Here is a 16,057-nt window from a genome sequence, read left to right as displayed (position 1 = left end):
GACAGAGCCAGAAAACTCTGCAGCAACAATACAAATGAACACATCTCAGAAATGAAATGAAACAAGGACCAGATAGCAGACACAGAAAGACAAGCAGCAGGACACCATTGACTTAGTTTGAAAATGTGCAAAGAAATAATACAGATTATTTATGGCCATATCACATTCAATAAGAATATAAACACATATGCGGGAATGATAAATACCAAATAGACAAAGGGGCTGCCTCTAGGGGGTCAGAGCATGGAACGAAATTCGAGGGAGCTAAAAAGTTTCTCTTGTATTTGCAATGTTTTATTTTGGAATCAAAACCTATATGAAGGAAGTTAATATTTCAAAAGACAGCCATTCATCTTCGTACTTTTTGGAATGGTTGAAACATTTTTTTTTTTTTTTTAGTATCCAATACTCTTGGATATCCAAAATATTCCTTGCAAAGAAAAAAGTAAGCAAAAAGTTTCTTAAAATATTTTATTAAAGAAGATAAAAAAGATAGCCATCATCTGGATGACCATCTGTTATTCCACTTTATACAAAACCTTTGCCATATCAAGGAACCTGGAGACAAGGCCAGGCTCACAGTGACTGGTGAGAGAAAGTTAGTCTTTCCCAAATGTGACACATGGTTTTCTTAAACCCCTATCGTAGACATTAAATAGGCTTCAGAAAAAATTAGTTACTTGTAAATTATAAGAATAAAAAGAGATGGCAGTGACATTCAGGCCACTCTTGCTTTGAGCATAAGGCAAGACCACTTCCTGTAGGTACTGTCCAGCCGTCCTACCCCTTCTCATGCAGTCATACAGAAGCCCGGATGGAGGCCAGGAAGGGGCACCTGTGGTCTAGCTGAGAACTCTGTAGAGAAGAAACATATGCAGACTCTGGGTATGGAATTGTGTCTTCACCATAAGTCTACAGCACAGGCCATTCGGAGACTCATTTCCCCAGGAACTGTAGAGGTATTGCCAATCTTACAAATGCATTCCAAAAGGCCGTTAGTCTACAGATGTTTGTTCCCTTCCTATTAAAAGCTGAGCACACCCTCCTTTTTGGTAACTAACAACCTGGAGAGTTCCACAGTCATGAATTCATGCTCAAATGCACTTGCGAAAGACCAGCTTACACAGAACCCATGGGGGCTCCGCCTCATTTTAGGATCTGGCTTTCTACTTCTCAGGACAGAGAGGGGAGTCAGGTATAACTTTGGTGCACAGACTGGGCCAAGATCCATCTACTCAGTTCCTTTGGCCTTCGTTCAGCAACTGATTCCCCATAGTACCCTTTAATTTATTATTATTATAGATTTCTGTTTCCTGGGAAACAAAATATAACTAATTAGAGAAGAGGTTACATTCCAGATTCAGATTCCTTCCTGCTCTGCCGACTTTTCCTGGACAGTTCTGGACCTTCAGTAACTTGATATCCTGATACGCCAAACCCTCCTTTTGTCCTGACCTCTGCTGGAAGCCAGGGCTGAGGGCTGAGTCTTGTGTTTTTTTATCTTCCATCTGCAGGGTGATTATATTGCAGGGATGCTGTCGGGGAGAGATGTGTGGAGCTGTCCCTCACAGACATCTGGGGGACTCGGGTTGGATCTGTGCTCAGGTCTGCCGAAAACAAAAGGCAGTGACTTTGGCTTTGAGACGGAAACCTCTGCCAAATACACACATAGGTATTCTCCCCCCAACCCTATCCCGCCCCCAAACAAAACGCGCTTGTGAACACACTCATGTGCACATACACACTCATGTACACATTTTCAGACGAGGTCTGAAAACGCCCCACATATGGCAAACATATTTAGGAGAAGCACTGGAGCTACAGGCCAGTGGGAGAGGAAGAAAAGGGAAATAATGGGGTAAAATCTTCAATATGTCTAAACCATTCCAGTCAGGCTGCGAAGGACTGCAGATGAAAATTATTGTTAAAATCAGCATCACAGCACAGCCAAATTCTTTTCCCATTTTAAATGATTACTAGGGCTTTTTCTAGTGCACAACCAGGGCACATGGGAAAATCGTCGTGTAACCAATGGCTACACTACCAAGAAGATGTGACAAGGTAGAAAACAATACTCTTATCTAACTCACAATTTCAAAAACTGTTAATTCTATTTGTGAATAATTGTGTGGGGGTGTCAGGTATAAATGCTCTTAACTGGCCCCAGTTCCCAAATCTTCCTCATTCTCTGCTTTTTTATTTATCAACCAAATGCTCACATAGTACAAAACTGCCAAAATAAAGGAAGCAACAGTAGGGGAAGAGTATTAAATGATGCACATAAATGATCTGTACATCACCTGTTACCTGTCTCCTATATTGGGGCTTAATTTATCAAAATTAAATTATTTTTCTGTATATGCTTCTGAAAGTCATTGATGAGAGTCAAGCAGGTCACGAACACAAAACAAACTGGTGCTAAGTTTATGTCACCTTGGTAGTGTGGCACAAAGGCTAGGCTGCTGCCTCTGGGGCATTACTGCTGGAAGTTTTAGCTAAATTGGGGTAGGTTTGGCCCCAGGGCAGGCACCTAGCAGAAAGATGCCTGCAGTTACCACACAGGTGGTTGACTGACATTCTGTGAGGTGAGAGCAGAAAGTCTAAGGTGGGTCTCCCACCAGCCCTCTGCCTGCAGCTTCTGAGGACACAGGCAGGAAGGTCCTGCCCCATCGCTCTATGAACATGACCACAAACTCTTCCTGCAGACCTAACAAGATGGTTCTTTTCTGTCCTCGCTTATATCGGCTTCACAGGTTCGTCACCTCATATCTCTTTAGCTGCTGCTGTTAAAAAGTCAAACGATTACGTATGCTGGCAACATGTGGGAAAAGGAAACTCCTGCCAGGCATTGGTGGGAGCGAAAAAGTACAGCCATCTTGGAAACAAGTGTGGAGGTTCCTAAAGGAGACCAAATAAAACACCCATATGACCCTACAGTGGGTCCAAACCCCAAGGCTGTGAATTCAGGATGGCCCTCCCAGGCTCACGACAGCACCTTTCACAAGTTGTAGACCCAAACATCAAGATATGAACAAACCCGCCCGGATGTCTATCAACATACCAATAAACTGCTACTATAGAATACTATTCTATCTTTATAAAGAAAGGATCCTGTCATTTGCAGCAATATGGATAAACTGGGAGGGTATATGCTAAGCAATAGTTTAGGTACAGAAAGACACATGTCTTGTGTATCATATATAGAATGGAAAGAAATTGAACTCAGAAACAGAAGGTAGAAGGGTGGTTATCAGGGAATGGTGGAGTGAGAAATGGGGAGATGTCAGTCAAAGGGTACAGACTGCAAAACTACAGTTAGATATAAAGAACAACTTCACGAGACCTACTGTAGGGTTGGTGAGGTCACTCAGTGAAGGCACTTAGCACACAAGCCTGATCTCCTGAGTTCCATTCCCAGAAGCCACAATGGAAGGAGAGATTCAACTTGCAAAGGAGTACACACACGCACACCCTCCAAAACAAACAGAATGCCCAACGTGTGGCTCTGGGTAGACCACTTGGAATAATTTTACGATTAAACGGTAATGTGTATTTGTCACCTACTTCATTAGGTATAATGATAACATGGTATTCATGTACAACATTTTCTTAATTTATAGAGAGGCACACTGAAATACTGAAGGAGAGAAACGCTATTGTATGGGATACCTACTTTTAGTTATTTCACTACACCAAGTGAACAGCTGTTAACAGCATGACAGCATGGCCACTGACCTGTTCTCATGAACACCTCAGTGTGTTCTGTGTGGAGTTGGGACACTGTGACTGTCTAAGTTAGAACAGAGGGAGCTGCCCAGACTGGGTATGTCTCGTGGCTACAAAGGCACCTGAGGAAGCCGTTCACACTGGCTGTGAGGGTAGAATTGCGGCATGTAGGTGAGATGAGTGTGTTCCTTAGAGTTTACAGTCAAACTATCAAGACAGAGCTGAAGTCAAGGAAGGCAGCAAGGAAACATGACAGCGTAAGAGGACGGAAGCTCCCTGCCCTAGAATACTAGCCACCTGGGAACCAACGAGTTCCTGGGCTCCTTCAAAGAGAAGGAGAATGTTCTTATCCCTCAGTTAGGAGACAGTGCACAAAGTCTCTCATACTGTAGGCTACTCTTTCTTAAGTGTTACAGGCTAAAGAAGTTATCTCAATGACTGCACATTTTATATACCTAAAGAGGTCACTGTCAAAAGTCTATTACAAGGAAAAACATTTATAATATGCTAACGTGATGTTAAAAATGTTATCACGAGGACATTATCCTTGGAGGAAGGAGCTGAAAGGACAACTGTTGAATGTGGCTTTTGAAACGGTCATTCATTTAAGGATGACTTCAAAAGCAACTTGGCAAGCCGCTATTTGGGGGAGATTAGACATATTCACCTCCAAGAAATATGGAAATAGTAACTTGTGGCTGAGAATGCAATTTTAGAAATAACATCAAATAAGGATCAAAGGAGCGCCTGTATCAAAACCAGCTTGGAGGGAGTGAAGCTGGCGTGCTTCGCGTGAGGTGACTCGAAAGGTGCTCGAGGAGGAGCACCTCTGCAGTGTCAGGGACAGGCGTTAAGGGTAGAAAGAAACTGGCTTCTAGAACTACAAGCATCACAATCCTTCAGAAAGAAGGTGAAATGCTTCCCAGGTAGGATGACTGACAAGGCAGGAGGACTGGGGACCAGCAGCATGAACAAAGTAAGACTGAGGTAGGAGAGACGACTCAGTGGTTAAGAACACTGTTCTTGCAGAGGACCAAGGTTTGATTCCCAGCACCCATGTGGCAGCTCACAAGCATCTGTAACTTCGTTTCCAGGATATTCAGTCCCCTCTTCTAGGCTCCATGGCCGCTGCATGCCCATGGTGCACATAGACATGTAGACAAAACACCCGTATACATAAAATTAAAAAAAACTTTTAAAAAAGTAATATTATAGGACAAAGACGGCATAACAAATACATACACATATTTGATAGGCAGATGTGCAGAAGACACAGCTGGTTTACTGCAGCTTTTTAAAAAGCCAAAGCTAATGAACGCAAGGAAATCTTCAAGAAGTCTGCATTTGCCCAACATAGATATGTACTTTAGGTCTGCCCAACACTAAACTGGAAAAGCCATAAGCAAAAGCTTTCTGAGCAACTGTAAATCAAAAGTAAATCTGGGTAAGTTGTCTGCATGATCCATTTAATGGTGACATCATTTCACATATGCATATGAGTGACAAGCTTACAGTGATAACTTTATTAAGGATATTCTTTATTTAGTGTGCATGTGTTCATGTATGTCTGTGTATACTTGTGTGTTTTGCCATGCTGGGGATTCAACTGAGGACTCTGAGCTATTAGATAAGCATTCTACCATCGAGTGACAAGCCCCTACACCTACTGTATATTTTCAGCTGGTTACTCTGCAGTAAAATCTGGGCTAATAAAAAGGTACATTAAAACTTAGTTGAAGTGATCAGGAAAGGGGACCCCTTGACTGGGGCTATGCTGCAGGTTAAAGCGGATCTGCAGTAAGGGTGTGACCAGTTCTTATCTTCTTTGCTAGCTTGTGTCTAAATTGCTCTGTTTCTGGGTAGGATCTCTCCCCGTCTAAAGATAACTGACTCACCCATCGTGAAGGTATGAGTCAAATACTTTGGCTTCATTTCTTTTGGCTTTCTGAAGATTTTCTTGGCTTATACACTGACACTGGGGCTTTGTCTTCAAATATCCTGGCTTGCTCCATCAAATCCTTTCAAAAGCTATTATACAAAGAAGGGACAATGAAAATTATCCAATAGGCCTTCCAAATTCAATATCCAATAAACCACCATTGGAATTACGAAAAATCATTGGTCACAAAATTCAATCCTGATCCCAAGGAAATTAGTCAACAGTGGGAAGTCATCGGACTGAAAGTAGCCAGCTCAAAAAAAAAAAAAAAAAAATCCCAGGATCCAAAGAACTAATGTAGCATAACTTTGGGGAGGATGAAAGACCATGAAGTAGAGCAGGAGGAAGCTGAAAAACAGTACTGAAATACAAGGATACTTAACGATATAAATGTATGTAAATATTAAACTGGAAACATCACATTAGATGATGTCATCCTTGAATAATTTTAAAAAAGATTGTGAACAGGCACGTCAAATACCATAAAAACCCAAGCCCTCTGGGCTCTGGTCTGAGGAGCTGACCTGAGACTGCTGGAAAAGGATACTTTTCTCTGGGTTTATGCCACAGGCAAGGAGAGCAGCAGTCATGTCCAGTATGCTCTGCTGGAGGAGGGCGGGGTCCTGGGGGACAGTGATGGAATGGAGGTCAACGATGCTGTACAACACTGTGCTGTACTCCTCCTGCAACTGCACCCAGCTCTCAATGGCGCCAAGGTAATTGCCCAGGTGGGGGATTCCTGTCGGCTGGATGCCAGAGAACACGCGCTCCACACCGTCCTTCTGCAACAGGGAAAAAAAAAAAACAAACATAGTTGCTTTGGAGGCAGCAGCCATGCATTCTGTGTACCTATTACCGTATAGTCCTGTTTCTGCGAACTGCAGCCTGATGGGCATCACCATGCATTGTTGGGTATGTACTTTGTTTAGCTCACTATGCTGGTGGTAATGGAGACAAATGGACATTAAAAAGGGTTTTTCTTGCTTCAAAGCATACAAAGATACTTAGGAAGAGGTCTGCTTAGCCAAAAGATAGCAATCTAGTTGACAATGTATGCAAAGATGAGGTACAAGGTAGTAAGCAGTACAATCATAAACAGAATGAACCAGAAATAGGGCAAATGGACAGCAGCTCCTAATAGGGAAAGCTTGGCTTTGGTCCCAGTGGTCACCATGAATGCCTGTGCATGAAGAGGCCATCTCATTAGAGATTTAATGAGCCTTTGGATTTTGCTTGTGATTTCACTTTTTGTCGTTAAAAATGAAGGCCACAGCATTAGTCTAAAATCTACTGTGAGTTGTTTCTTATTATTGATATTTTAATTTAATGGGTTTGGTCTTAGGCTAGAATTAGAGAATATGTACTTCATTTTAATATTTTAAATCTAAGGTTATTTTCATGTTTATTCAATAATTGTATTTAGGTTTTAATTTGTTAAGAAAAATTTTAAATTCTGCATAATTTCCTAAGTTATAAAAATATCTCTGTCTCAGTCATGTCCTCCCTTTGAGTCACATTTTCTAGTGTCATGAAAAAATAAGCAGGGAGAAATAAGTGAGAGGACAATGACTTTCCTGGGTGCTTTAGTATTATGTAGTGATATATCAGCACTTGTGAGCATGTATCAGTAGTTGTACGGACTAAAGCTTCTAAAGATCACATTGTTGCCATTCAGTCAGCACTGCAAGAACTTCTTAACAGTCCCCGTGTTTACTGGACAGCTATGCTGCTAACATTTATGCTTAGTTCTTTTCTTTCCTTCCTTTTTTTCTTTTTTGGAGATAGGGTTTCACTGTGTAACAGCCCTAATTGTCCTGAATTCTTTTTTTTTTTTTAAATTACCATTTTCCCCTTTATTTTACATACCAACCACAGTTTCCCCTCTCTCCTCTCCATTACCCTCCACTCCCATCTACCCCCTCTCCCTTTCTACCTACTCTCCTCCAAAGTCTTCTCCATTCATAAAGGGGCAGGCCTCCCATTGGCTTGAACATAGCATGGCACATTCAGTTGAGGCAGGACCAAGCTCCTTCCCCTATATAAAGTCTGGGCAAGGAAATCCAACATTGGGGAAGAGGTCCCCAAAAGCCATATGCTCCGTTCTTTATGTACAGGAACACATTTAGTTGGGTACCTAATATAGCAGGGTTATTACTCCTTCCAATTTGCAGATGAGAAGCCAAAGGTCACAGAAATGCAAAATCATAAGGTGTACATATGCCTCTTCAATCATGCTATAGCCTGGTTAACTCTTCCTAAGAATGGATCAGTGTGAACTCTCTACCACCCCTTCCCGTGCCTCCAGAGTCCCATCAATCCTGAGCACTGCCTGTCCCAGTCTTTTTAGTTAATAGAACAGACAGCATGTAGAATCTCATGAAAGTTTAACTTCATCTCCTTAATTACTAAAGAACTTGAAAATCTTTTATGATTATTGCCCAGTTCTACTGCTACTGTGAATATCCTGTTCAAGCTAGTCTATGCTTTAGTTGGATGAATTGTCTTTTACTAGTTAAGAATTTGTATATGTTCTAGGTACTGTTATTAATTACAGGTAGAGGAAATACATTCTCAGAGGAAATACATTATGTACTTACTTCTTCCCATTATCTTTGATGAAGAGAAGTTCTTTACTAGTTCAATAAATATAATGTACTTTACTTCAGACTTCTGTGTCATAGAAGATATCTTTTAATATAATGAGGTCCTGAAGATATATGTATGTACACACACATATATGCATATTCAATAAATTCCATGTGTACACTTTAATGCTTTATCTGTCGTTCACATTGAGGTCTGCATCTATTTGGAATGTTTTTGTTTGTTTTGCATACGGTGTGAAAGAGGCATTCGGTTTTCTTTTGATGAAAAGCGATTATGCCAGCCACTATGTGTAGAAAAAGGTTGTTTTTCTTCTCCTTGCTCTGAAACGCCATTTCTGTCATACAAGAGTGTGAAGAATCTGGTTAGCGTTTGAGGCAGAATGGACACCTTCATGTTACAACACTCTGCAACCATGTTGAAACCATGGGAAACCATCCACCACCCTACAGCTGTATCTTTCTACCTCACAAAGGCTCCTAGAGCTCATCTACTTTACATAAGCGAGTGTCAAGGCTACTTAAGATTTCCTTTTTCTCCTTCACCAACAACTCCAAATTTTACAAATGTAATTTTTTTTTCAGCTAATAAGATGACAGTGTCAAAATAGAATATTACATCATATTTCTGTGGTCCAGCATTGAATCGCATCCAAGCAGTCAGGAGAGGATCCAAAAGATTTGTAGCTCCAAGGATATAAAAAATGCCATTCAAGGAACTATGAAAAAATATTATCAGACCACTGACAACCTCATCCCCCTTCACACACACGCACCCCTTCAATGAAATCTTCAAATCATTACTTATAAACAGTTCTTAAAAATCATTTTCCAGTTGCGAATCAAGGGAAGAGGGAAGAGGAGAGAGAGAAGGGGAAAGAGGGAAGAGAAGAATGGGGTCAGAGAGATGGAGAGGGAGAGAAAGCGAAGGAGGGCAGAGGGAGGAAGAGAGAAATGAACACAGACTAAGGAGGCTTCCTCCAGCACCCAGGGACCATGAGTAGCTCTGATATGGGAATGAGCAAGGGGTTTTCAGTGCACTGAAAAATGATTAATGGGCGTCAGCGCTGGCTGATGGACAGGGAATGTAAAGCAGAAAAACAAATTCGGAACTTCGTAAATGAGAGCAAAAATACCATCCAGAAATACTTGACCAGGAAGAAGAGCGGCTGTTTATGGTAAAAGAAAGGGTTGTGGAGACCAGGAATATTAAGCTGAAAAAAAAAGAATATGAATAATTCCATATAAATTCCTCTATGGTCAAAGTCAGAAACTGTGCCCCAGGAGAACTGGAGAAAATAAATTCTTGAGAAGAAGCGAAGAGAAAAGCACAAGAGGATCGACTGTGGGAAAAAGGCATCGTGAGCAGTGGGAATGGATTAACCATGAGCTAATGCGTCTTTTCCATCCTCTGGTTTCTGAGATTCTGTACATCAGCGCAGAGGGAATGATGTTACCAAGATGTAAGAGCAACAAGAAATGTTTTGTTCAGTTTTCAAGGAGCCTTTAAACAAATACAGCCTCTAAATGGGATCTGGATCCCTGGTCTTAAAAATATACAGAGAGCGTCCTGCTCTTCTGTGCTGAGTTTACGTTGTAGTCTGTTCCTCAGCGAGAGCCAGCGGGCGGTCTGACGGCATGGCAGGGGAGATATGCCTGGTACCATGAGATCACGGAGTTGGAATGTTGAGTTTGGGTGGTGGGAGGATGGGGGGTTCTGTGTTCAAAAGCACTGTAGTCAGAGAAGAATGAAAATGAAAGGCGCATGGGCTCCCCAGTGGACAGCAGGCAAGCCACAAAGAAAACAGCTTCGGGACTGGCCCACAGGCATGCACTCACTGGAGGGGTGGATTCCACTGCGGTGGACAGAGTAAGCGACTGTGTATGATACCCCCTCGTGTTCCTTTCAGGCATATTTCCTTCACAGAAGCCACCTCCATGCAATTAACTTGCTCACTGTAGAACCAACACCAGCAACGGACAATGATATAGTCCTGACAAGAGGGTAGGGGATCCACCAAAGCTGGCACGGGTTCACCAGTTTCACAGAGCTGAAACTCTTCTTGCATAAGGTCCTGAGCATACCCAAACCTATCATTTTAGTAGTGCTAATGACTGCACTCAGAAGCAATTGAAAAATCCCAAACTGAATTATTGCAAAAGACAATGCCTGAGACCACTCAAGAGAACTTCTGCTGTTGATCCCAAGTAAGTAGGTTACATCAAAAGGGTCAGATTGTGTACTAGCCCTGACACGGTTTCTTCTTGTGTGTGTGTGTGTGTGTTAAACATTTTATTTATTAGGGGACATGTGCATATGCAAGTCAGAGGACACCATTCAGGAGTCAGTTCTCTCCCTCCAGCACGATCCTGTGAGGTCTGGGGATCAAATTCCAGTCACCAGCTATGGCAGCCAGCACCTTCACCTGATGAGCCATGGCGCCAGAAGGGTGAAACCCACTAACTTGAAAACAATGGTGAGAAACAAAGACTCAGTCGTCCCTACAAAACCCTGCCCTGTCTACCTAGAGCATCAAATGCTCAGTCATCAGACTGCTTTTAACTGCGTTCAAAAGAGGCAAACCCAGAAATTCGACTGAACATGCTCCTGTCTACCTGGATATCAGAATGGCAGGGAAGGGCCAGTATGGCAGCACGCCAGGCCAGGCAAGGCTACATAGTAGGACCACACCTCCAGAAGGGTTTAAAAAAGAATAGCAATAAAGATTATGCATGTATGTATGTATGTATTTAGTATGTGTGTTTATATGTGTGTATGTGTATGCATGTGTGTGTGCACGCACTCATTGAGTGTGCATATGTGGGGGCACACATGGACTACAGGGTATAGTTTCATGGGAGTACATCAGAAGACATCTTGCAGGAGTTGGTTCTCTTCTACCACATGGATTTGGGGAAATGAACTCAGATCTTTGGTTCTGTGGCCTGTGCCTGTGCCCACAGAGCCACAGACTCCAATAGTCATTATTAACACTACCAGCTAACGTGGATGGAAATATCTTTTTATAAGTCTGTTTGCTCTTCTGACTGCATATAAGTTAAAAATACTGTTTAAAGCCCCCCTTAGCGCTCTACTAGTTTCTCCCTTTGCCATCTGTAACGTGTCACTATCACACTCTAGACTGTTGAAACACACCGCAACATCTTCACCCTTCCTGAATCTCTCCACTGTCAGTTAAAGACTTCAGAGTCAAAGCAGAGGAGACTGTAGTGGCATTTCAATTGTATTTTAATAAATAAAGACCACCTGAAGATCTGAGAGTAAAACAGTACCACTGCTCAGCCTTACAGACCAGGTTATAGTAGCTCGCACCTTTAATCCCAGTATCCACACTAGTTGCCATAGAAACTGAGCGATGCACACCTTTAACCCCAGCCCTAGAGAGGAATATAAAATGGGAGGAAACAGCTCTCAACAGGCAGTCTCCTTCTGAGATTCCAGGAGGCAGGATCGCCTTTTCAGACTGAGGTCAAGGTAAGAGCCAGTGGCTGGTTGTTTTGCTTTTTGGATCTTCAGGCTGAACCCCAATTTCCAACCCTGCATTTTTATTAATCGGCTTCAGGAGACCTGTGTAGAAAATCATCAGGCGGCTCTCTGGAAGCTTTGACTGGGCCCAGCACTGTTCTGCTGGAGTCAACTTCAGCTTCCACAAAGCATTAGAACCTTGGACTGTTGAGAAATGCTCACTAAGGAAAGTGGGTTCACTTCTGCCTAGAAACAGAACCAGATGCACAGAGAGGGGATCAACATAGTAAATGCCCAATTAGTACAAAACACAGCAATCTTCTGTCCCCAACCACCCCACTCCCCTAAAAACAATACACAGGCAATAACTAACACTTAGGGAAAAAGAAAGAAAAAGTGAGTAACCCATTAGAAAGTAAGTTCTTACAAACATCTATGATAACTGCTTAAATACAATGCTAATCAGGGGAAAGGGTGTCAAAGAGATTGTTGGTCCGGACTCCAACTCCCAGCCTGCCAAGCGCTTGGACTCCAACTCCAACTCCCAGCCTGCCAAGTGCTGACCCCTTCCACAGGGTATTTAGGCAGGGGTCCAGAGGAGGAACAGGTGGTTTTGGGTTTGTGTGTGTGCGCCCTGTGTAGTCACCCACCCTGCCATGCTCCCAGCTACCTGGGAGTCCATCATCTATTAAATTCAGGCATTTAATTTGGTTTAATCTGGCCTGATTGGATTTCTTTGCACCAGCGGAAGGGTTCTGTTAGAAAATATTCCTAACAGAGATAAACTTAGATTTTCGAATAGTTTCTGCAGGCTTGTTTAAACCTCTGATTTTCCTTTTTTTTTTTTTTTTTTTTTTTCAGTGTGCACTGTGTCACCTTCATCTGTGAGAGAATGTTTTGGCATCACCTCCCAAGCAAAGGACTAAAGAGCATGCTTTAGGTCTAAGGGAGCCAGGTGAGAGGGACGTATGCTCTCACCCTCGGGCTCTGGCTCTGTGCTCCTTCTCAAAAGGCACTGCATTCAACTTAGGAATGGCTGGCACCTCTATTCGTACCACCTTCTGTCCCATTCCACTTCTCAGAGGAGGAAAGGATCTTGCAGTAATGCTCAAAACAAAGCCAAGAGCCCATCTCTGCTGGGACCAGAACTCAGATGGTTCATTCTGAAGACACTGGTGCCTCCCTCTTGCTGAGTAAGCACTGGTCACCCCGTTGATGCCTTCTAGAGATTACAGTGGGGTTAACTCAAAACAAAGCTGCTTCTTCTATTTTATTCTTAACACATATAGTGTTGGGCTTCAAATGCTTTCACAAACAAAATTTGGTTTTATTAGTTCTGTTCTTCCCTTCATTTCCCCAAGTCCCCGGGTCCCCTTGTGCCCTTCCACCCTTCCAACAGTCCCCTTTCCCCTTTCAGTCACGTGTGTCCTATTGCCCTCCCCACATCCTTCAGAAACCCCCCTTCTCTCGTAGTTTCCTTTTTCATTTCATCAACTATACCCACCTCTACACACACACACATACACACACACACACACACACACACACACACACACACACACACACACACACACCATAGCAGGAGCCACATATGGAAGAGAATATGTGATTTCCGTCTGAGTCTGGGTTACCTTGTTTAATTTATGATTTTCCACTTCTTTGCTTTTTCCTGAAAATTCTTTTTAAGTATTTCACGATGCTTTCTCACCAATAGCATCCCCATGGGAATTCCCAGGAAGAAGCAGAGCTTCTTAATGTAGCTTCCTCAAATGGAACAGCATATGATATGGACATATGAATTTGGACAGTGAGTACTTATAAACTCTGGATTTCCCAGAGATGGATAATCAGTCAGCCCTGGAAGCTCCAATGAGTGACTTTGACCTAGCAGTTGTGGACCAGATTTACATGAAAGATGATGTTACGGCAAAGGATGCCACTGTGAGAGTGGAATTCATGATCGGAAGCCACGCTCCATCACTGAAGCTGATGTGCTACATCCTGGTGGATATTCCGCTGATGGGAAAAACAACCATATGGAACTTACTGTACTAGTCATACCATCGAGAACCAGGACTCAAGTAGGAACTCCTGACACCTGATCAGGAGACCTGGGGAAGCCCTCGAGCCAGTGCAACCTGTGACCACCTTGCTTGTTATCAGAGTTCTAAATGTCATACTGCTGTCCCTACCCGCAAAATACTTAAGTTTTAAATCTTGATGGCCAGAGTGCAATGAGTACAAGTCTTTAAAATCGTGTTGTTGTTGTTGTTGTTTTTGGCAGCAGAATAATGAAAAATGAAAGAAGAAAGAAACCCATGGGACAGCCACTCTCTAGCTATTGGTGTTGAGTGTGGTTTTTTCCATGGCCTCCCTCTCATAGCTGCCAAAAACACTAGGTGGAAGGAAGCAGAATCATTTAGGAGTGCATGCACTGTTACATCTAGGGGTCAGATATCTGGCAAACACTCCCTGCATGTTCAAGCACTTCATGCCACTCTTGTTGGGGAGCAGAAGTGCTTACAGGGCAAGCCTTTTACTGTATGGAGCTTTATAACTGCCATCAAGACCGTTCAACTGGTTTATGCACAATATAGCATTTCTGTAAGCATCTTCCCAGCCTCCCCACAGACAAGGCTTTGCTATCTATCGGGGCTGTTCTAGGAAATTGCTTCCAGGATTCTACGTCTCTTCTTTACAGAACACATCCTCTAATACCGTGACTGAAAACCAATTTCAAGTTCATGCAGAGATTTTGTTTTGTTTTCCCTACCCTTCATAGGAAATAATTTTTTTTCTGCCACACACAAATAAGGAGAGAGTAGGGTCTTTGGTAATATGAGAAGGATTAATGTCCTTGCAAAAGAGATTTAAGAGAAAGCCCACTCTCTTTGTTCTTCCATCCCTTTGCCACGTGAGGATGCTGTGCTCACTCGGTCCCTCTGGAGGGGAGAACAGCAGTGCGGCACTGGAAGCAGACAGCAGCCCTCTCTGGGTATCAGAGCGGATCTGGGACTAAGAGCCTCTAGAATGGAAATGTTTGTCCTTTATACATTAATCTACAGTATTTTGTTAAAGACATGGTTTAAGTCTTTAGGTCTGAGTAGGGCATTGGTGGTGCATTGCTTTAATCACAGCACTCAGGAGGCAGAGGCAGGTGGATCTCTGCAAGTTCAAGGCCAGCCTGGTCTACAAGAACTAGTTCTAGGACAGCTGGGGCTGTTATACAGGGTTTCTCTGCATAACAAACAAAAACCAAACCAAACCAAACTAAAACAACAACAAAAGCAGGTTTTTATGTTTATAAAATGTGGCTCTGTAGCTAGTTCTTTGAGAACTTAAACATCTCTTTGGACTATTTTCTTTGGGTCTTTTTCTCTTCCTGTCATTTGGCACCTCAGTGAGATCTCCTTTCCAGCAAACAAAACTAATGAAATGGGAGGGCCAGCAAGATGACCAGGAGATAAAGACACTTACTCCCAAGACTCACGACCTGAATTCATTTCCTGGAAATCGTCCCATGGAGGGAGAAAGTAAACTCATGTAGGTTGTCCTCTGGCCTCCACCTACATGTGGTGGCATGTATGTGTCCACACACATAAATAACATAAAAATAAAATAAAGTCCAACAGAAAGCCAGCCACACTGACCCTCACAGAAGAGAAAGTGGGAAGTATACTTGAACACATTAGCACAGGAGACCACTTTCTAAATATAACCCCAGTAGCACAGACACTGAGAGAAACAATTAATAAATGGGACCTCCTTAAACTGAAAAGTTCCTAAAACTGAAAAGGACGTGGACATCAAGACAAAACAGCAACCTACAAAATGGAAAAATATCTTCACCAACCCCACATCAAACAGAGGACTGAACTCCAAAATATACAAAGAACTCAAGAAATTGCGAACATATCAAAAGAACAAATAATACCATAAAAAATGGAGTACAGACCTAAACAGAGAACTCTCAACAGAGGAATCTAAAATGGCTGAAAGACACTTAAGGAAATGCTCAACATCCTTAGCCATTAAAGAAATGCAAATCAAAACAATGATAGCCTTTGCTGGCGAGGTTGTGGAGAAAGGGGTACCCTCATCCATTGCTGGTGGGAATGCAAACTTGTGCAACCACTTTGGAAAGCAGTGTGGCGGTATCTCAGGAAATTTGGGATCAACCTACCCCTGGACCCAGCAATACCACTCTTGGGAATATACCCAAGAGATGCCCTATCATACAACGAAAGTATATGCTCAACTATGTTCATAGCAGCATTGTTTGTAATAGCCAGAACCTGGAAA

The 16,057-nt window shown here is 42.6% G+C and overlaps 1 protein-coding gene across 3 annotated transcripts in view; it reads right to left on the bottom strand.

Moving 5' to 3' along the window:
* The window catches only part of Wars2 (tryptophanyl tRNA synthetase 2, mitochondrial), a 75,217-nt gene that overhangs the window by 21,149 nt on the left and 38,011 nt on the right, over positions 1-16,057 (bottom strand). For 2 of the 3 annotated variants that reach the window (XM_050157573.1, XM_050157575.1), the window contains exon 2: positions 6,190-6,447. The exons of the other annotated variant lie outside the window; for it this stretch is intronic. In XM_050157573.1, the coding sequence (XP_050013530.1) occupies positions 6,190-6,447 (258 nt within the window). The remainder of the gene's footprint in view (positions 1-6,189; positions 6,448-16,057) is intronic. 3 annotated transcript variants of the gene reach the window in all.

This window comes from Alexandromys fortis, unplaced genomic scaffold (assembly GCF_014885135.2).
Source record: "Alexandromys fortis isolate MF-2015 unplaced genomic scaffold, M_Fortis_MF-2015_v1.1 scaffold_78, whole genome shotgun sequence".
In the NCBI taxonomy this organism is placed as follows: Eukaryota; Metazoa; Chordata; class Mammalia; order Rodentia; family Cricetidae; genus Alexandromys; species Alexandromys fortis.
The sequence above is the reverse complement of the archived record's forward strand: the minus strand, read 5'-3'. Positions and strand labels throughout refer to the sequence as shown.